Below are 14,966 nucleotides of genomic sequence, written 5' to 3'. Positions count from 1 at the left end.
ACGGCTCAGCAGGGGTGAAGCCGGCAGAAGCTTCGAAAACATCACGAGCTTTCAAGAGCATGTAAAGGGATTTTCGATGTCTTGTGAAAGATGAGGTGAAGTACAGCTGTGACGCGGCAGTGAATGTGAAGCTGAAGCCACAAGACAGCAAACGCAGGGATTCACCTGCGCCTGCTTTGGACTCATCCTTGGCATCAGACTAACTCCGGCACTTTGCCTTTCCCTCGACACTACCGATCACTTGAATACAACAACACCTCGACCGCCGGCAAAGATGGCGTCTCACCAGCCGCGCCTTCGCTCGCTCATCCCCACCGCTCTCGCACTACTCGCTTCCTTCGGCGGCACTTCCGCCGCTTCCATCACTCGTCGTCAGTATCAGGATGACCTTCGCCCATGCATCTATTCCACGCAAGTCGTGGCTGAGTGGCCGGTAAGTGCACTCGAGTCCTAGTCTCTCCTACCACTACCACACACTGACTCGACATGACAATAGGACCAAGGTGCTCAGATCACAACGAAATCGCAAAACACCAACTACCACTACACTCCGCTCGTGGTCGTCCAGCCTACCAGCCCTGAGCAAGTCGCAGGTGTCATCAAATGCGTCGCCCAGCGTAACGGTCAAGTCAAAGCTTCGACGTTTGGGGGAGGTCATGGTGAGTGTGATTGCAAGTAGCGATATTGGAGCAACCTTCACTGACTCTACTACAGGCTATGCCTCGTATGCTCTTGGTGGTGCCGATGGTTTCGTAGTCATCGACTCGAGCCGTCTCGCCGGCATCTCTGTCGACAAGGACTCGAAGACCGCCCATGTGTACATGGGTGCCAAGCTAGGTCCGCTCGCTATTGCCATTGGCCAGGAGGGATTTGGTCTTCCTCATGGCACTTGCCCGTCAGTCGGTGTCTTCGGCCACGCTCTGGGTGGCGGCTGGGGATTCAGCTCTCGCAACTGGGGCTGGCTTCTCGACCACATTGTCGGCATGACTCTCGTCGACCCAACTGGCGCCATTCGCAAGCTCTCTGTAACCTCTACTGGCCAAGATGCTGATTTGTGGTGGGCTCTTCGCGGAGCAGGAGCCAACAACTTCGGCGTTGTTACCGACATGACTCTCAAATTGGAAGTCGCTCCCACCCAGGCTGTCAACTGGAACACGACTTTCCCCACTCACGACGAATGTGCTACAGTCTTGAGAGCTGTCACGGCTCTTGCTAACGCTATGGGCCCGAATCAGCTTCCAAAAGAGCTCGGTTTCCAGCTGCTTGGCTACGGAGTAGGTGGCGAGGGCGTTGGAGCATGCAAACTTGCTGGTCAATATCTTGGTCCCATTGGCGAGTTCCGCCGCGCAGAGAAGGTCATCCGGGATGATCTGCATGCGAGCGGCGTTCAGACCACAGACTTCAATGCTGTCGAATTTCCCGGTTGGGTCGAAGCTCTCACGAGCTTGATGGGGGGCAACCTCAATTCACCACCAGTCCAAGTGCCGTACTACGCACAGTCCTTGATTGATGACGGCTCTCCAAGTTACAGCGTATCTGGCTCACAGGCGATCTTCCAAGCTGTGCAAGAGACTGTAAACACTCCAAACGAGGGCACTTCCATCTCTTTCGATCTCAACGGACCTTTCGCCAGAACCAATGGTGAGCAACCGTACGGCGATTCCTCCTTCGCAGTTGGTGGTCACCGAGGATCTACCTTCATGAGTCAAATCTACGTCAACGGCTATCCAGCTTTCGACAACATGACTGCCCAAACCCCAGTCAACGCTGCTGTGGACAACCTCAATGCGGCAGTTAGAGCCAACGATCCAAACGGCAACTGGAAGGCATACGTCAACTACATCGACCCGAGACTGCAAAACTGGGCTCAGATGTACTACGGAGATGCTTTGCAGCGTCTCAAGGACATCAAGAAGCAAGTCGATCCCAACACCATCTTCGACTATCCTCAGGGTTTGGCACATGCCTAGAGTTGAGCTCCGCGTCCAACATGAGTTCTCGCTGCAACATCGCGGCCAAGCATGGTCGGCATCCTTGCAAGCCCTCTACTCCTCTCTTGCTGCCCAGCGTCGAACGCTTTCGCCGGCGTGATTCGTAATGGGTGGCTACGATACACTGAACGAGCCTCACTAGATAGAGGTACATAAACGACAGACGCTACGCTAGCTTCTTCGAAATGTTGTTCATGAAATTTGTGATGATCTTCGATTCCACCTCTTCTTCTATGAACCTAGCACTTGAGCTGATGAACGTATCTCTTCTCCTGTGAGTCTGGGCCTCAAGCCAACGATCGGATCCAGCCTACGCTACTGCGCTACCAACACCTCCTTCAAAACCTCCCGCCCCGTCACCGCCTCCTTCTCCGCCGCATCCTTCGCAGCAGGCGCCAACTTGATCTTCGGAATCGCACAATTATCCGTCTCCGCATGCGTCCCCGCCACTGGCGAATCATGCTTCTCCTCTTCCCACCCTTGCGACAATTTCAAATGATCCCAACATCCCTTCCACCCCAGATCTTCTCCAAAGAACAATTCCATCTCTTCCTCACCGCTTCTCGTCCCTTCAGTAGGATCATACACAACAGCTTTCTTCCCCACGACCAAAGCAATCATTGGTGGAACTTCAGGCCATTCTGCCAATTTTCTCGGTGTCCCGTATTGCTCGTGTAGGATCTGTTCGAAAATTGCTTGAGAGGCGTGGTAGCCCATTGCGAGCGCTCCACCGCAGCGTTTGATTCCGGACCACTTTGCGATGTCGCCGAGGGCGAGGTGGTGGGCTGTCTTGGGGTGGGAGTCGGGAAGGAAGCGGAGGAGTGGCGAGATGTTTATGAGGTTTGTTGAGGGGTCTAGAGAGGAGGGTGGGAGGTAAGAAGCTGTTGGTTCGGGGTGTGAGACGGCGTTTATGACGTGGGAGGCCTTCAAGGTAGTGCCGTCTGCGAGGGTGAGGTTGTAGAGAGGACGGCCTGAGTCGCTGGGTATGGGGATGGTGGATGTCACTCGGCCGTGACCCAGGATTACGTTTACGCCTGTTTCGCGGAGGAGCTTGAGGGAGGTGGATTTGAAGTCTTCGGGAAGAGGTTCGGCGCTGAGGAGTTCGTTGCGGGATTGGATGAGGGTTACGCTCAGTGATGGGTAGACGACTTTGAGCTCGGCGGCCATTTCGATTCCGACGGCGCCGCCACCGATGACGACTACGCCTTGGTCGGCGTTTTGTACGAGTTTGACGTGGTCACTAGTTTCTTGGATGTATTTCTCTTGTGTCAGGCTTTGTGGGACTGTTGGCCATGGTCTTCGAAGTCCTGTAGCTGCGACGACGTAGTCGTAGGAATGTTCTGATATCTCGCCAGTCTTCACATCTTTGATCGTTGCGGTCATGCGCTCTGGGTCGACTTTTTGTACGCTGGCCTGGCTGAATCTTACGCTTGGATGTTGGAGGGACGGGATATCTGAATATTTATGCCAGAATTTCTTCGCTGCTGTCTCGCTGGCAAACGCAAGTGGCGACCCGATAAGATGGTCTGCGAAACAGATACCCATCAGCAACATCACCAGCAACGATTCGTAGGATTGAACACTCACAATATCCATCCCTCTCATCCACAATATGTACATCCACAGGCACACCCTTCAACGCCTCAGGAATCGGCGGCGTCTTCTCATAATCACCTCTCGCCGGTCGGCCCGAACACAAATCCAAAAGGTTGACCACAAAGGCCATACCTCCGTACGAGCATCCTGCAACAAGGATTCGGCGTGGTGCAGTAAGCTCCATGGTAAGTAAATAAAAATGGTGATTAGTAGAGAGATGGGAGGGGAAGGAAGCGATCAGATAAGTGACGGGAAAAGATCAGATAAGGCACATGGCAAAGAAGAGATGAAACAAGCAGGTCCCTCTCCTCTTGTTCCTTGCCAAGAATTTGTGGATCGCGCCAGCAGGAAATCGTACCATCTTTGACCTATCAGGGTGGAGAGAAGATGCCGATGCCGGACTTGGGGACTTGCTTTGGATTTCTTGGTATTTTGGACTTCATGTCTTCTTGCGTTATGAATCTTAAGGAAATCCAAAAGGATGCTGTCGTTGCTGATGGCAGTTCTTGATAAAGAGGCAAGAAGGTCGATACTTCCGCCGGCATGCGCTGATCGTAGTCAAGATCTGCTTGACCTTCGAGCAATTTTTCGTGAAGCATCCACATGAGCATGCATGAAGATGCAGGTCCACTCATCCTAGCTCGCCCAAGAACCCTTCCAAACAACACCTGAGTTCGCAATATAACCAAGCGAAAAATGCTACGCCCAAACCAAGACTTTCTTCGACTGCGAAGCTAGAATCAACAGTCTTGTGCAAAACGCAAGCAAAAGCGCCAGTTCTCCAAGTCCTGAGGTCAAATTCCAACCGCTTTTGACCCAACTTCACATTCGAATCGTTACTTTGCCGCTCAAAAGACTCACTTGAAAGATCGGTTCACTTACCTGTAACCTTCTCATTCTTCTACGAGCACACTGTCGTCGCGACGGGTCCTCTCATGACTCGCATCGTGCACGTAGGACGACTTACCCGAATCGATTGAAGTGAGGGCAGCTGATTGCATGACCCCTCCCGTGTTGGATATGTCCGGCGCTTTGTGAACGTTGGGAAGCGTAGGTATTTGGTTGTCCTTAGCTTCTGCTGATGCGTTGCCGGAGAGTGGGCTAAATATCCTGGTGCGCTTGTGAGTTGACACGCTGGCGCTGGAGGACGTGCGACGTTTCGTGCCCATCTGAGCGCGCTGGAAGGCGGCAGCGATAGCCAAAGCCGTTTGTTCAGATGCTGCAGGCGTGCTGTGCTCTATCGATGGCAGCACCTGAGTAGCTGATGTGAAGGTAGCAGGTCGCTGCGGCTCGTCGTGGTTGCTGATCGAGACCTCACCATAGTATCCGTCGAAATCGAAAAGCCCTTCGAGAGTGAGATCGATCTCACCTGAAGCCGCGCCAGTAGTCTCCTCAACCCGAGCCTTCAGACCTCCAGTCTCGACTCGTCCATTCCCTGGCGCGCGCACGAAGTTCGGCCACAGAGCTTCAAACGGCACATACTTTTCGCCCGGCGCGATCAGAGGAGGGAGACTCAGCGTAGAGTTGAAATCTCCACTCCACTCGACAGTCATCCAGCACCACGCTGCGCCATTACGTCTCCTGGCCACGTTCTTCCTCAGCCCTTGCCGATACTCTCGCAAATTCTGCAATTCCTGTCTCGTCAAGCGCGGGCCGAGGAAGACCTTCTTTCTGTTCATGTCGAGCGAGAGATACCACCGTTTGCTAAACAGCATGTCGCGTTGCCAGTGCCAGCTCTGTGTGCGGAGACATGACTTCTGGGCTTGAGATATTGCGAGCGCGAATGCAGTTTCCGTGTCTTGGTCCCTCAGGGGTGGGAACTGGAGGTTGAAGTCTGCTCGAGAGATGAGGTTGTCCGTACGTGGATCCTCGAGCATCAGGAGTTCGGTCATCATTCGATATCAGTGTTGCGTGATCTCGTCTGATCTTGCTGCGTGGAATTCTGCTCGAACTCAGAGGGGAGCGCGAGGTGCGCAGTGTTGTGATGGCAGCGCAACGCGTTGTTTGCTGCCCCGTTGCCATGGCGTTAAAGTGAATATCGCCCCACCCGTTGGAGCACTTCTTCACATACGCGTTTGCAGCAGCTCGCGAAATCTCTGCACATTGGTCACTCCGACCTCAACAACCACTTTTAATCAGTCGACCTCCGCTCCACCGCCCACGGCAAACACAGTTCGAACAGAAGCTGAAGCCTGTGCGCGTCCGACTCTGTCGCGATGGCGTCCCCAGACAAGCAAGACTCGTCGATCCAAGCTGGTCTTGACGAGAGCGCTGAGCTCGACCATCGCATCCAGGCGCTGCCACAAGAGCTGCAAGACGAGATCCTCGACTTGACGGTCGCCATCAAGCCGACAACGGTGGTGATCGACAAGTCTTACAAGCCGCCATGGCAGCTCGCCATCGACCAAGCCTTGCGCCGAAAGGTGGCACAGGACTACTACAGCTCCACGATCTTTGTTGTGGAAGACGGCCGCGCAAAGCCTCCACTCCTCCGGTCCTGGCTCACTTCTCTGCCCGCAGATCACACGCATCTCGTGTCGGAAATTCGACTGCACTGGAAGAACGACCCCACTGACTGGTCCTACGCGGCTTCCAACGAAGTCAGTTTTGCCAAACTGAGAATCTGGTGGAGTTGGTGTGCACGGAAGATGAAGAACACTTTTGGGATCGCGGACAGTGTCGTCAGGACCAAGATGCGTGTGGACGATGGTGAAGGAGGCGCGCGCGTCTTGTGGGTCTCGATTTTGGAGGCGCACGGGACGCGTCGATGGTACACGCGACTGAGTAGAGGTCAGTTACTGGCACCTTGCTGCGAAAAGTGAATACTGACAGCATAAGATCCCGTTGAGCATTCTATCGGTTTCGACTAGAGGAAGCCGCACTGAGCGCCCGGTAATCAGCCCAGATCTCGCAGGATTTGAGTCCGGCGAAGCGAAGTCCAGGAATGAATTCCAATTGCGTGACGCCGCAGCGCGCGATGATTAAGGCGGGATGGGCAGGCTCTACTGACGTCCACCGTGTGCAATGGGCTCGGTCCATGACGCCTTCGCGCACTTATAGACGGCTGAGTTTGACTTGAGCTGAGAGCGGATCACATTTCGGACGTTCGTGTCATATTGCAAGCTGTTGCAGTAGCGATGGCCTAAAAGCAACACGAACCGAAAGTGGTAGTAGTTCCTTCCAATTAGTGAACCTACAATGCAGCTAAATCAATCCTATTAGAGAGCCGCCATACCTTCCTACCAGTTCATTGGAGTCACAATCCTAGCACCAGCGGCGTCCATCTGTCTCTGGTCGCTCTCCATCTGTCGCCTTGCACCAGACTGAACTTGATCCCAAGCCCAAGTGGCAGTGCCTGTCACCGCCCCTTCGATAGCCTCATTCATATCATCCCACCACCCCTCAGCCTTCAGCTCTTCCAACGGCCGAGCCATCGTAGCAACGAGATATTGCTCTTCGAGCGCAGCTCTGAGAACGAAAGCCTGAGTGATTCGTATGATGCCCTCCTGGAAACCCGCAGTCTCTTCAATGCTGCTTTCTGCTCTTACGGCTATCGGCAGAACCCAGTTGACTCCTTGGACGACAGGATTGATCACGGCACCCGTGACAGCGTTCGCCGCGGCGTTTGCGGCATTTTCGGCAGCATTTCCGACTTTGTTCGCGCCGTCTACGATAGTATTTCCCACCTTGTTCGCGGTGTCCTCGACGGTATTCGCTACGCTGTTCGCAGCGTCTCCGACGGTATTCACCACGCCGTTCGCGGCGTCTCCAACAGTATTGGCCACGTTGCTCGCGGCGTCTCCGACAGCGCTGGCGGCATCCTTGAATGGCTGCGTGATGTCGTCCCAGAAACCCTCAGACTTTCTGTAGCCGTTATAGTAGTTTGGCTGCAAGTTGCCGGATCCATCAGCTTTTGAGACTGCATTCACAAACCAGCCCTCAGCCTTTGATGAGCCGCCCGCAAACGCGTTCACGACGCCAGCAATGATAACATCGTCGAAGAAACCTTCTGAGTTGCTACCACCAGTCTTTTGAGCTCGGCGAGCTCGGCGAGACTCTGCGAAAGCAGCCATGAAGCGCTTTTCATTGTCTGGAGCGTCGCTTTCCATTGCGCTCTCCGTATTGACAGCGCCGACTGGCAGGGCAGCGGCCAGCACAAAGCTATGCGCAACAGTTGGGAACAGACTGCGAACAGCATCTTCATAGGCCTTTGCGCCACCAACGAGACCTGACGTGACGCTGTCCACGACGGACGTCGTTGCGCTGACCACCGGACCCGTGATGGTCTGCGTGATCGTACTAGCGAGATCGTCGAAGAAGCCTTCCGGGTTGGCTTTGGCTTTGTCCTTCATGAGTTTCATGTAAAGTGCACGAGCCAGCTGGGCTCGTTGTAGATCAGCCAGTGGAAGTGCGCGACCGCCTTCCCATCCGCTCTCTGCCGAGGCAGCTCTCGCACCATTGAGAGCAAGCAGTGCAGTATCTGCGAGAGTACCTCCGATTGGCCCGAGAAGGAAGTGTGCTCGGGAAGTGATCTTTAGTACATCGGCAATGGAGTCGAAGATGCTTTCTTGGGTCTGAGGCTTTGGACCTGGTCCATTAGTCGCATTAGAGGTTCCAATATGGTCACCACCTTCCAATTGGGTTAGTGCCGTGTTGGACTGCTTAGCAGTTGCAGCACCCTTTGCGGCGACCACATCATCGGCGATGGTGAAAAGATTGATCTGGCCAGGGTGTGCCAGCTTGATATCGACCGCGGCGATGTAGTCTTGGATCGGGTTGCCATATCTTCCAAGCACAGAACCTGCATTGAGGCTTCCGCCGTAGACATGAGCTCCGATAGCAACCAGGCCGTTTTCCAACAGAACTGGAGAGCCAGATTGGCCTACTTCCCATTAGCGGCTTATTTCAACGAGTACCGAGAAGTAAGTCATACCTCCTTCTGTATCGACAGAGTATTCCAACATAGTGTCAGGCTGCTTCTCGAGGTTGTATTGTCCAGATACGTACATTTCAATTCTCCATTCACGTCTCTTGCTTCCGCAGGGTATCCTACAACTCCTAGGCGTACATTATCGAAATGTACGAGAAAGGCGTTACGTTAGTGAAAGGCTTCTCCACTTGGATGAGTGCAAAGTCATGTGCTTTCGAACCTCGGGTCTGTAGCCAACGTTCCGTAGTGACCACGCGAGAAGCTCTGCGAAATTCGACAGATTCGTTGATGCGTGATGCGCCACTCCAGCCAGCGTAACATTTGATCTCGATAGCTTGACCAGCATTGTGGCCCCAGTCGTATACGTTGTGGCCGGCAGTTGCGATGAGATCGGGCCTGATAAGCCAACCGGTTCCATGGGCCATGGAGTTTGGCTTTTGTGCGTATTTGATCATCAGCTTGATGATACCTCGATATTTCCCGCCTGGTGCGTAATGCTCCTCGGCAACGAGAGTCCGCTCATCGCCATCCAAGACGCTTTCTTGGCCGGGAAGAACGCGTTTGAGCACAACCGTTGAGTCTGGAGCTGGAGGCTGTGGTGTAGTTGGTGCCAGATCCCAGACACCAGCGATGGTTGTGCGGAGCTGGTTGGCAGCAGCATTGATAGCCAATGCTTGCACCTCGAGTGATTTCGAGGTGTCCACCACGATAGGAGTGACTGGAGTGTTGACAATAGTCATGATGGATGTGCTGTGCTTCGTTGATCGCGATTGTTCGCTCTGCTGTATCGAAGCAAGTTATGCTCACTTGTGCTTGATATATATACATCGTCGAAGCATGTGCACCACGTGGCTGCTAAGATGTTGCGACACCCCAAAGTGGTAATACTGTTTCCGGCACCTGGTGGCTTTGATGTGCAGCATAGCTAGCTGTATTGTGGCGTAAGGCTAATTGCGGGGCCATACAGGTAGATGCGAGACTTGAAGATGGCGGCATGCAGCCAGCGTCGTTGTGATCAAGATTTACGTAAAGAGTCATTGCGATTGCCAGTATGCTGTACTGGACAGCTTCGCCTCTGTCTTGTCGCAAGTAAGCTGGAGTGTATGATATAGAGCCAGGCCAAGCGTGAAGATTGGGAAGTGTGAGACATGTGCGCTGGGCTCGGACCGGAGCGAGATGTAATTGTTCCTCTGCCGTCGTCTGGTGCGGATCCTGCCTGAGGGCTTTGCGGTTGCTTGATCTGCCGCCATGAACTGAGTCCATAGCTTTCGAGGCTGCATGCTCTCCACCACGAGTCGACCACGTGGTGGCGCCCGTTCGGAAGCCCCGACAGAGCCACAATACGCATCGCAGAGCGGTCGGGATAAGGCTCCTCTGGTGGCTTGACAGCACCTCATCAGCCTTCCAGCACAGTACAGGCGAATCCGCACAGGCTCAGCAATGCATGAGCAGCACGGAGCTCTCGTGTGAACGCCAATGGCTGGTGACATCGGGCTACCCGATGCGTTTCTCACCGCTCCAGTCAGGCTGAGAAGTTGGCATCTTCTTAAGGCGCAAAGCTGTCCACGCCGCCATCCGTATCGCAGGTTCGTGGCATGAGCTGAGTCCTTGCATGCAGCACGCTTGCAAGTCAGTGGCCGCAGTGCCCGATTTTGGCGGCTGTTAGCTTGTTGGCTCCTTTGTGAAGAGCACACCTCAGGCAGACCTTCTCATTCGTGCCACCAGCAACTTGTTCCGCAGAGCCAATCCAGCGTGCTCTTCGTGCTTGGGATTATCAGACTTTCGCGGCCTCGAGATCCAGATACCGTGCCATCTTGTAGCTGTGCATCCGCGCAACGGACAGCGCAGAGAGGTGTTTCGGCAACAGACTAGTATAGTCAGAGGTATGCCGCGGGAGACAAGTCACGGGACGGGCGATAAGGTGTTTTTCACGCCGCCGCCATCGCGTCTACCACGCGTTCTCTTTCTTCTACTCGACATCAACCACATCGAAGTCATCAAGCTGAACGCAGAAACAGACAAAAATGTCTGTCATTCTACGTCTCCAGCGGCATGCTCCAGCGCCGAAAAGCGCTTCAAGGCCCTACCTGCACAGCAGGGAAGACGAGACACTTCTCGCTGGTTGAATGCAGCAAGACACAATCCGCAAGACGCGTGTCCACCCGGGCACGATGAGACTGGCGCTGCGCTGCTCTGCAATGCAATTTTCCAGTGGCAGTGGCCGCCTGGAATGTCCGCTTGATATCCGTTCTCTGAATCAATGCACATCCCTACGACATGTCGTCTTGCTTCAGCGCCTGTCGGGAAGCCTTTCCGGTCGCCGGAGGAGATCGGTGGGTTGTCAGGAAGGTTCAGAGTGCCTGGCCATAGTCTTGCTGCGCTCACAGATGAGCTGATGGTGGAGAGAGTGGTGTAGATGGCCTACCAGAGAGATCTGCTTCGCCGTTCAGGCGCCGAGACCGTCTTCTGCTTGACTGTACTGACTTTGCAACAGCATCAACTTGCAGCCTGCCAACGATCCATCTTTGAAAGGACTGCGTTCAAACCTTGAGAGGCGAGGCACATGGTTGCGTGCGGAGTACAGCTTGGTGATCCTTGACTTCGACGCTCCGATGACATGGAAGTCCGTCCTCGAGGATTTCGGAACTGGAGCGACCAGGTCAGTCCATGACAGCAATGGCCTGCAGGTGTCGCACGCTACACACACGAGATATGAGGGCCATGATAGTCGTCGCCTTCTGCAATATTCCACCTTCTCATGACCTCGCGACTCCGAACCATCATATCTCGGACCAAGGCGATGGCACAACCAAAAGAAATCACCAGCCTGCCACTGCCAGCATACATTGACCATCTCGCGACCAAGGATCCAGATCGATCATTTGCAGAAATCGTAAGTCCCAGCGATGGAAGCTCAAAAACCATTTCCATCAAGCAGCTATCCGTGGCCATCCACAAGGCGGCCTGGTGGCTAGATGAACGTCTGCGACACCTGTACTTGTCAAGAACGTTCGCCTACGTAAGCTCAGGTCCAGACTTGCGATATTGGATCCTGATGCTCGCTGGCTGCAAGACAGGAAGGTTGGCCTTTTTTCCTTCGCCGAGAAACGACGCCGATGCGCAGCGGCACCTCTTCCAAAGATACGGCTGCAAAATTCTGCTTCTGCCACAAGGCGGTTCCGCAAGATCTGATCTACAAAGCGTTATTGAGGCAGAATCGCTAGCCTGCCTTGAAGTGCCTGATCTTGACTATTTTCTTTCCTTCGCCCCAAATCCGTACGTTTGGCATTGGAGTCCAAGAACTATTGCGACAGAGCCACTCGTGGGCCTGCATTCATCTGGCACCACTGGACTCCCCAAGCCGATCAAGATCAAACATGGCAACGCCCTGGCCATGGAAAAATGGAAACAAATTCCCGACCTGGGTCATGGAAAGATCCATTTGTGCCAATGGTCCGGGAAACGGGTGTTGGTCACATTTCCTCTTTTCCACATGGCAGCAATAAATATACTCATGGCAGCGATTCAAAACCAATTCACTGTGATACTTCCTCCTGCTGGACCAACGCCGCCGAATGCACAAATGACCGCAGACATCATCGACAAGACAAGAGTTCACGTCCTGACCAGTCCTCCTTCCATCTTGGCGGAGATGGCCGCGGATCGAAGGATGCTCGAGACGCTGTCCAAGCTCAATTGTGTAGCATTTGGTGGAGGCCCGTTACCTGAAGCTGCTGGAGAGGATATTCGAAGGCGTTCTCACATCGCCAGTATTATGGGCATGACCGAGTCTGGCATTCTGCCATGTGAATTTACTGAGGATCGGGATTGGCAGTATATACAATTTTCACCGGTTCTGGGAATTGAGATGCGACCAGCAGCAGACAATCTTTTCAGCCTGTTCTTCGTTCGCAATGAGGCTTGCAAGGACTACCAAGTCGCGTTCTACACTTATCCAGAACGCACTGAGTATGGAACCGGAGACCTCTATTCCAAGCATCCCACCAAACCTGGACTCTGGAAGTGGGAAGGACGAAACGACGACATCATCGTGTACTCTACCGGCGAAAAATACAACCCTACAACAATGGAGAATGCGATCAATGGTCATTCTGCCATCTCGGCTGCTCTCGTCTGTGGGACCGGCCGGCCAAATTCTGCATTGCTAGTGGAGCCAAACCAGCATACAGTCGATGCCGAAGCGTTCATAGAAGCCATCTGGCCGCATGTCAAGAAGGTCAATGCCAACAGCCCGGCCCATGCTCGCATCATGAAGGACATGATCTTGGTCACATCGCCCCGGAAACCTCTCCCGAGAGCTGGCAAGGGTACAGTACAGCGTGAAGCATCAGTTGAAATCTACGGAAAGGAGCTTGAGGAACTGTATGAGAGCCCCATCGCTGAGCGGAAAGATTCCAAAGCGTCCGCATTTTCATTGTCTTCTATGCCAAGCGATACTTCTGTCAGCCCAACACGACCTCGTTCAATCGAGTTTGTCTCCAGCCCAAGCTCTGAAGTTGCGGTCACATCCCGCGCACTTGTCACCACGACCAAGCGCTCTGATGAGCAAACCCAAATTGGGCAGCCTACTGGCCGATGGGGAGATTTTGATACCATCTCATTGGCGCGTCGCATCCTGGAAATCTTGAAAGACATCTTTGGTCTCACTGTCGCTGTCGACCAAGACATTTTTTCTGCTGGTGTAGACTCACTGGGCGTGACGACTATCGTGCGTGAGTTGCAGCGCCTGCTATCGACGACAGATCAAGGTCGGTACTTCATCGCCCCGAAAGCCGTCTATCAGAACCCTACAGCGATTGGCTTGGCGGCCTTCCTGTGCGGCGATGCTCCAGAAGAGCTTGCTGCGGAAGATCAAATGCAGAGGATCTTCGAGAAGTACACGGCCAACTTACCAATCACGACTCGCTCGCCGCTTCCTGCTAACCACTCGGCCAAAGTCGTCGTCTTGACTGGATCTACAGGCTCGTTTGGCACATATCTCTTGGATGCACTGCTTCGCGATGAGACAGTCGCGGAAGTCATCTGCCTGAACCGACGTGTCAATGCCGAAGAAGAACAAGCTCGATCGCTGATCCGCAAAGGCATGTCTGCAAATTTTGCCAAGAAAAAGACTGTCACTTTCGCCGCCTGCGACTTCTCGCGACCCTATCTCGGCCTCAACATCTCGGAGTACAAGGACTTCCTGGGCCGAGCGACACACATTCTGCACAATGCGTGGAATGTCAACTTCAACCTCCCGCTTACCTACTTTGACAGCCCACATATTCAAGGCGTGAGACAGCTCGTGGACTTCTCCGCTCGTTCAAAGTATGGCGCTATGATCTTCTTCATTTCCTCCGTCGGCGCTGTCTCCAGCCTACGGCAGCCTCAAGGTGCTGATGGCAGACCTCGACCTGTTCCTGAAGAGCCCATTGAAGATTGGTCTGCAGCGTCTACGGAAGGAGGCTATGGACAGTCGAAGCTTGTAGCGGAAAGAATCCTCGCCACTGCTGCCAAAGAAGCAGGTATTCCGTGTGCCATATGCAGAGTTGGTCAGATCGCTGGACCAAGCCCAGGAGAAGGCGATTGGCAGAGAAATGAGTGGCTACCGACACTCGTGGTCTCTTCACGAAATATGGGATGTCTCCCGACGTCCTTGGGCTCTTTCAACAACGTTGACTGGGTACCGATTGATCTTGCTGCAAAGATCGTCCTCGACTTCGTCGGGCATGCAGGAAAGAAATTGCTTGTAAGCAGCTGAGCCTCTGTCGCCGCATGTCTAACAATGATGCTAACATCAAACAGGATTCACCAAACCAGCCTCAGATCTATCACGCTGTCAACCCACGACCCACGCCCTGGCAATCTCTCCTCCCCGCTGTGCAGTCTAGCCTCGCTGTCGAGAAGACAGTACCATTTGAGGAATGGATTGATAAGTTGACCAGACTCGGAGATCAGGATATCAATCGATACCCTGCTGTGAAACTTGCCAATTTCTATCGAAGTCTACTGGCAGCTGAGGAAGTGAGATTAGATACACTGGAGAGCAGGCGAGCAAGTTGGGCCTTGAATGAGATGAAGCCAGTCACCGGAGACATGCTGAGGGGTTGGATCCGGAGATGGTTCTGAGCAGCGTGCCGCGCCGGGCTGCGTGGAGTGGCACGTGGGGTTGCTGAGCTCTGCGATAAATGTTGTTGCGCTTACATGCCAACCAACTCACTCGATGCACGGCTGTGACGGAGTATGACATGATGTTCAGAAAATATGTATTCTTCTAGGCCTCAGCAAGTGTAATAATGATTAGTTTGTCCACCAGAGCGTCATCCACGAGTGCCCGGCAAGATCCGTAGCTGTGCAGTCCATTAAGGTCGTGACCTCGGGCCATGCTGTATATATAACAACACCTTCTCAGAGCTCAAGCTCACTCCTGTTTGTCCTCCACAGACTTT

At 53.7% G+C, this 14,966-nt stretch overlaps 6 protein-coding genes across 6 annotated transcripts; 3 read left to right on the top strand and 3 right to left on the bottom strand.

The window, feature by feature from the left end:
* Positions 1–274: 274 nt before the first annotated feature.
* Positions 275–1,970, top strand: RHO25_007913 (uncharacterized protein; the record flags this gene model as incomplete). Its single annotated transcript, XM_023600080.2, has 3 exons — positions 275–433; positions 497–659; positions 715–1,970. The coding sequence occupies 3 exons, from the start codon at positions 275–277 to the stop codon at positions 1,968–1,970; spliced, it is 1,578 nt and encodes a 525-aa protein (XP_023449806.1).
* Positions 1,971–2,306: 336 nt separating this feature from the next.
* RHO25_007912 (uncharacterized protein) lies at positions 2,307–3,771 on the bottom strand (the record flags this gene model as incomplete). The annotated part of the gene is made up of 2 exons (XM_023600079.2): positions 2,307–3,517; positions 3,579–3,771. 2 exons carry the CDS (start codon positions 3,769–3,771, stop codon positions 2,307–2,309), a joined length of 1,404 nt encoding a protein of 467 aa, XP_023449729.1.
* A 709-nt stretch (positions 3,772–4,480) lies between these two features.
* RHO25_007911 (uncharacterized protein) lies at positions 4,481–5,482 on the bottom strand (the record flags this gene model as incomplete). The annotated part of the gene is made up of 1 exon (XM_023600078.1): positions 4,481–5,482. The coding sequence occupies one exon, from the start codon at positions 5,480–5,482 to the stop codon at positions 4,481–4,483; it is 1,002 nt and encodes a 333-aa protein (XP_023449808.1).
* A 321-nt stretch (positions 5,483–5,803) lies between these two features.
* RHO25_007910 (uncharacterized protein) lies at positions 5,804–6,457 on the top strand (the record flags this gene model as incomplete). The annotated part of the gene is made up of 2 exons (XM_023600077.1): positions 5,804–6,377; positions 6,426–6,457. 2 exons carry the CDS (start codon positions 5,804–5,806, stop codon positions 6,455–6,457), a joined length of 606 nt encoding a protein of 201 aa, XP_023449807.1.
* Positions 6,458–6,826: 369 nt separating this feature from the next.
* On the bottom strand, positions 6,827–9,257 carry RHO25_007909 (uncharacterized protein; the record flags this gene model as incomplete). The annotated part of the gene is made up of 3 exons (XM_023600076.1): positions 6,827–8,469; positions 8,521–8,621; positions 8,671–9,257. The coding sequence occupies 3 exons, from the start codon at positions 9,255–9,257 to the stop codon at positions 6,827–6,829; spliced, it is 2,331 nt and encodes a 776-aa protein (XP_023448606.1).
* Positions 9,258–11,275: 2,018 nt separating this feature from the next.
* On the top strand, positions 11,276–14,646 carry RHO25_007908 (uncharacterized protein; the record flags this gene model as incomplete). Its single annotated transcript, XM_023600075.2, has 2 exons — positions 11,276–14,266; positions 14,323–14,646. 2 exons carry the CDS (start codon positions 11,276–11,278, stop codon positions 14,644–14,646), a joined length of 3,315 nt encoding a protein of 1,104 aa, XP_023449802.1.
* Positions 14,647–14,966: the final 320 nt, after the last annotated feature.

This window comes from Cercospora beticola, chromosome 5 (genome assembly GCF_033473495.1).
Source record: "Cercospora beticola chromosome 5, complete sequence".
Taxonomy (NCBI): Eukaryota; Fungi; Ascomycota; class Dothideomycetes; order Mycosphaerellales; family Mycosphaerellaceae; genus Cercospora; species Cercospora beticola.
Note: the sequence above shows the minus strand (reverse complement) of the source record. Positions and strands in the feature narration are given on the sequence as shown.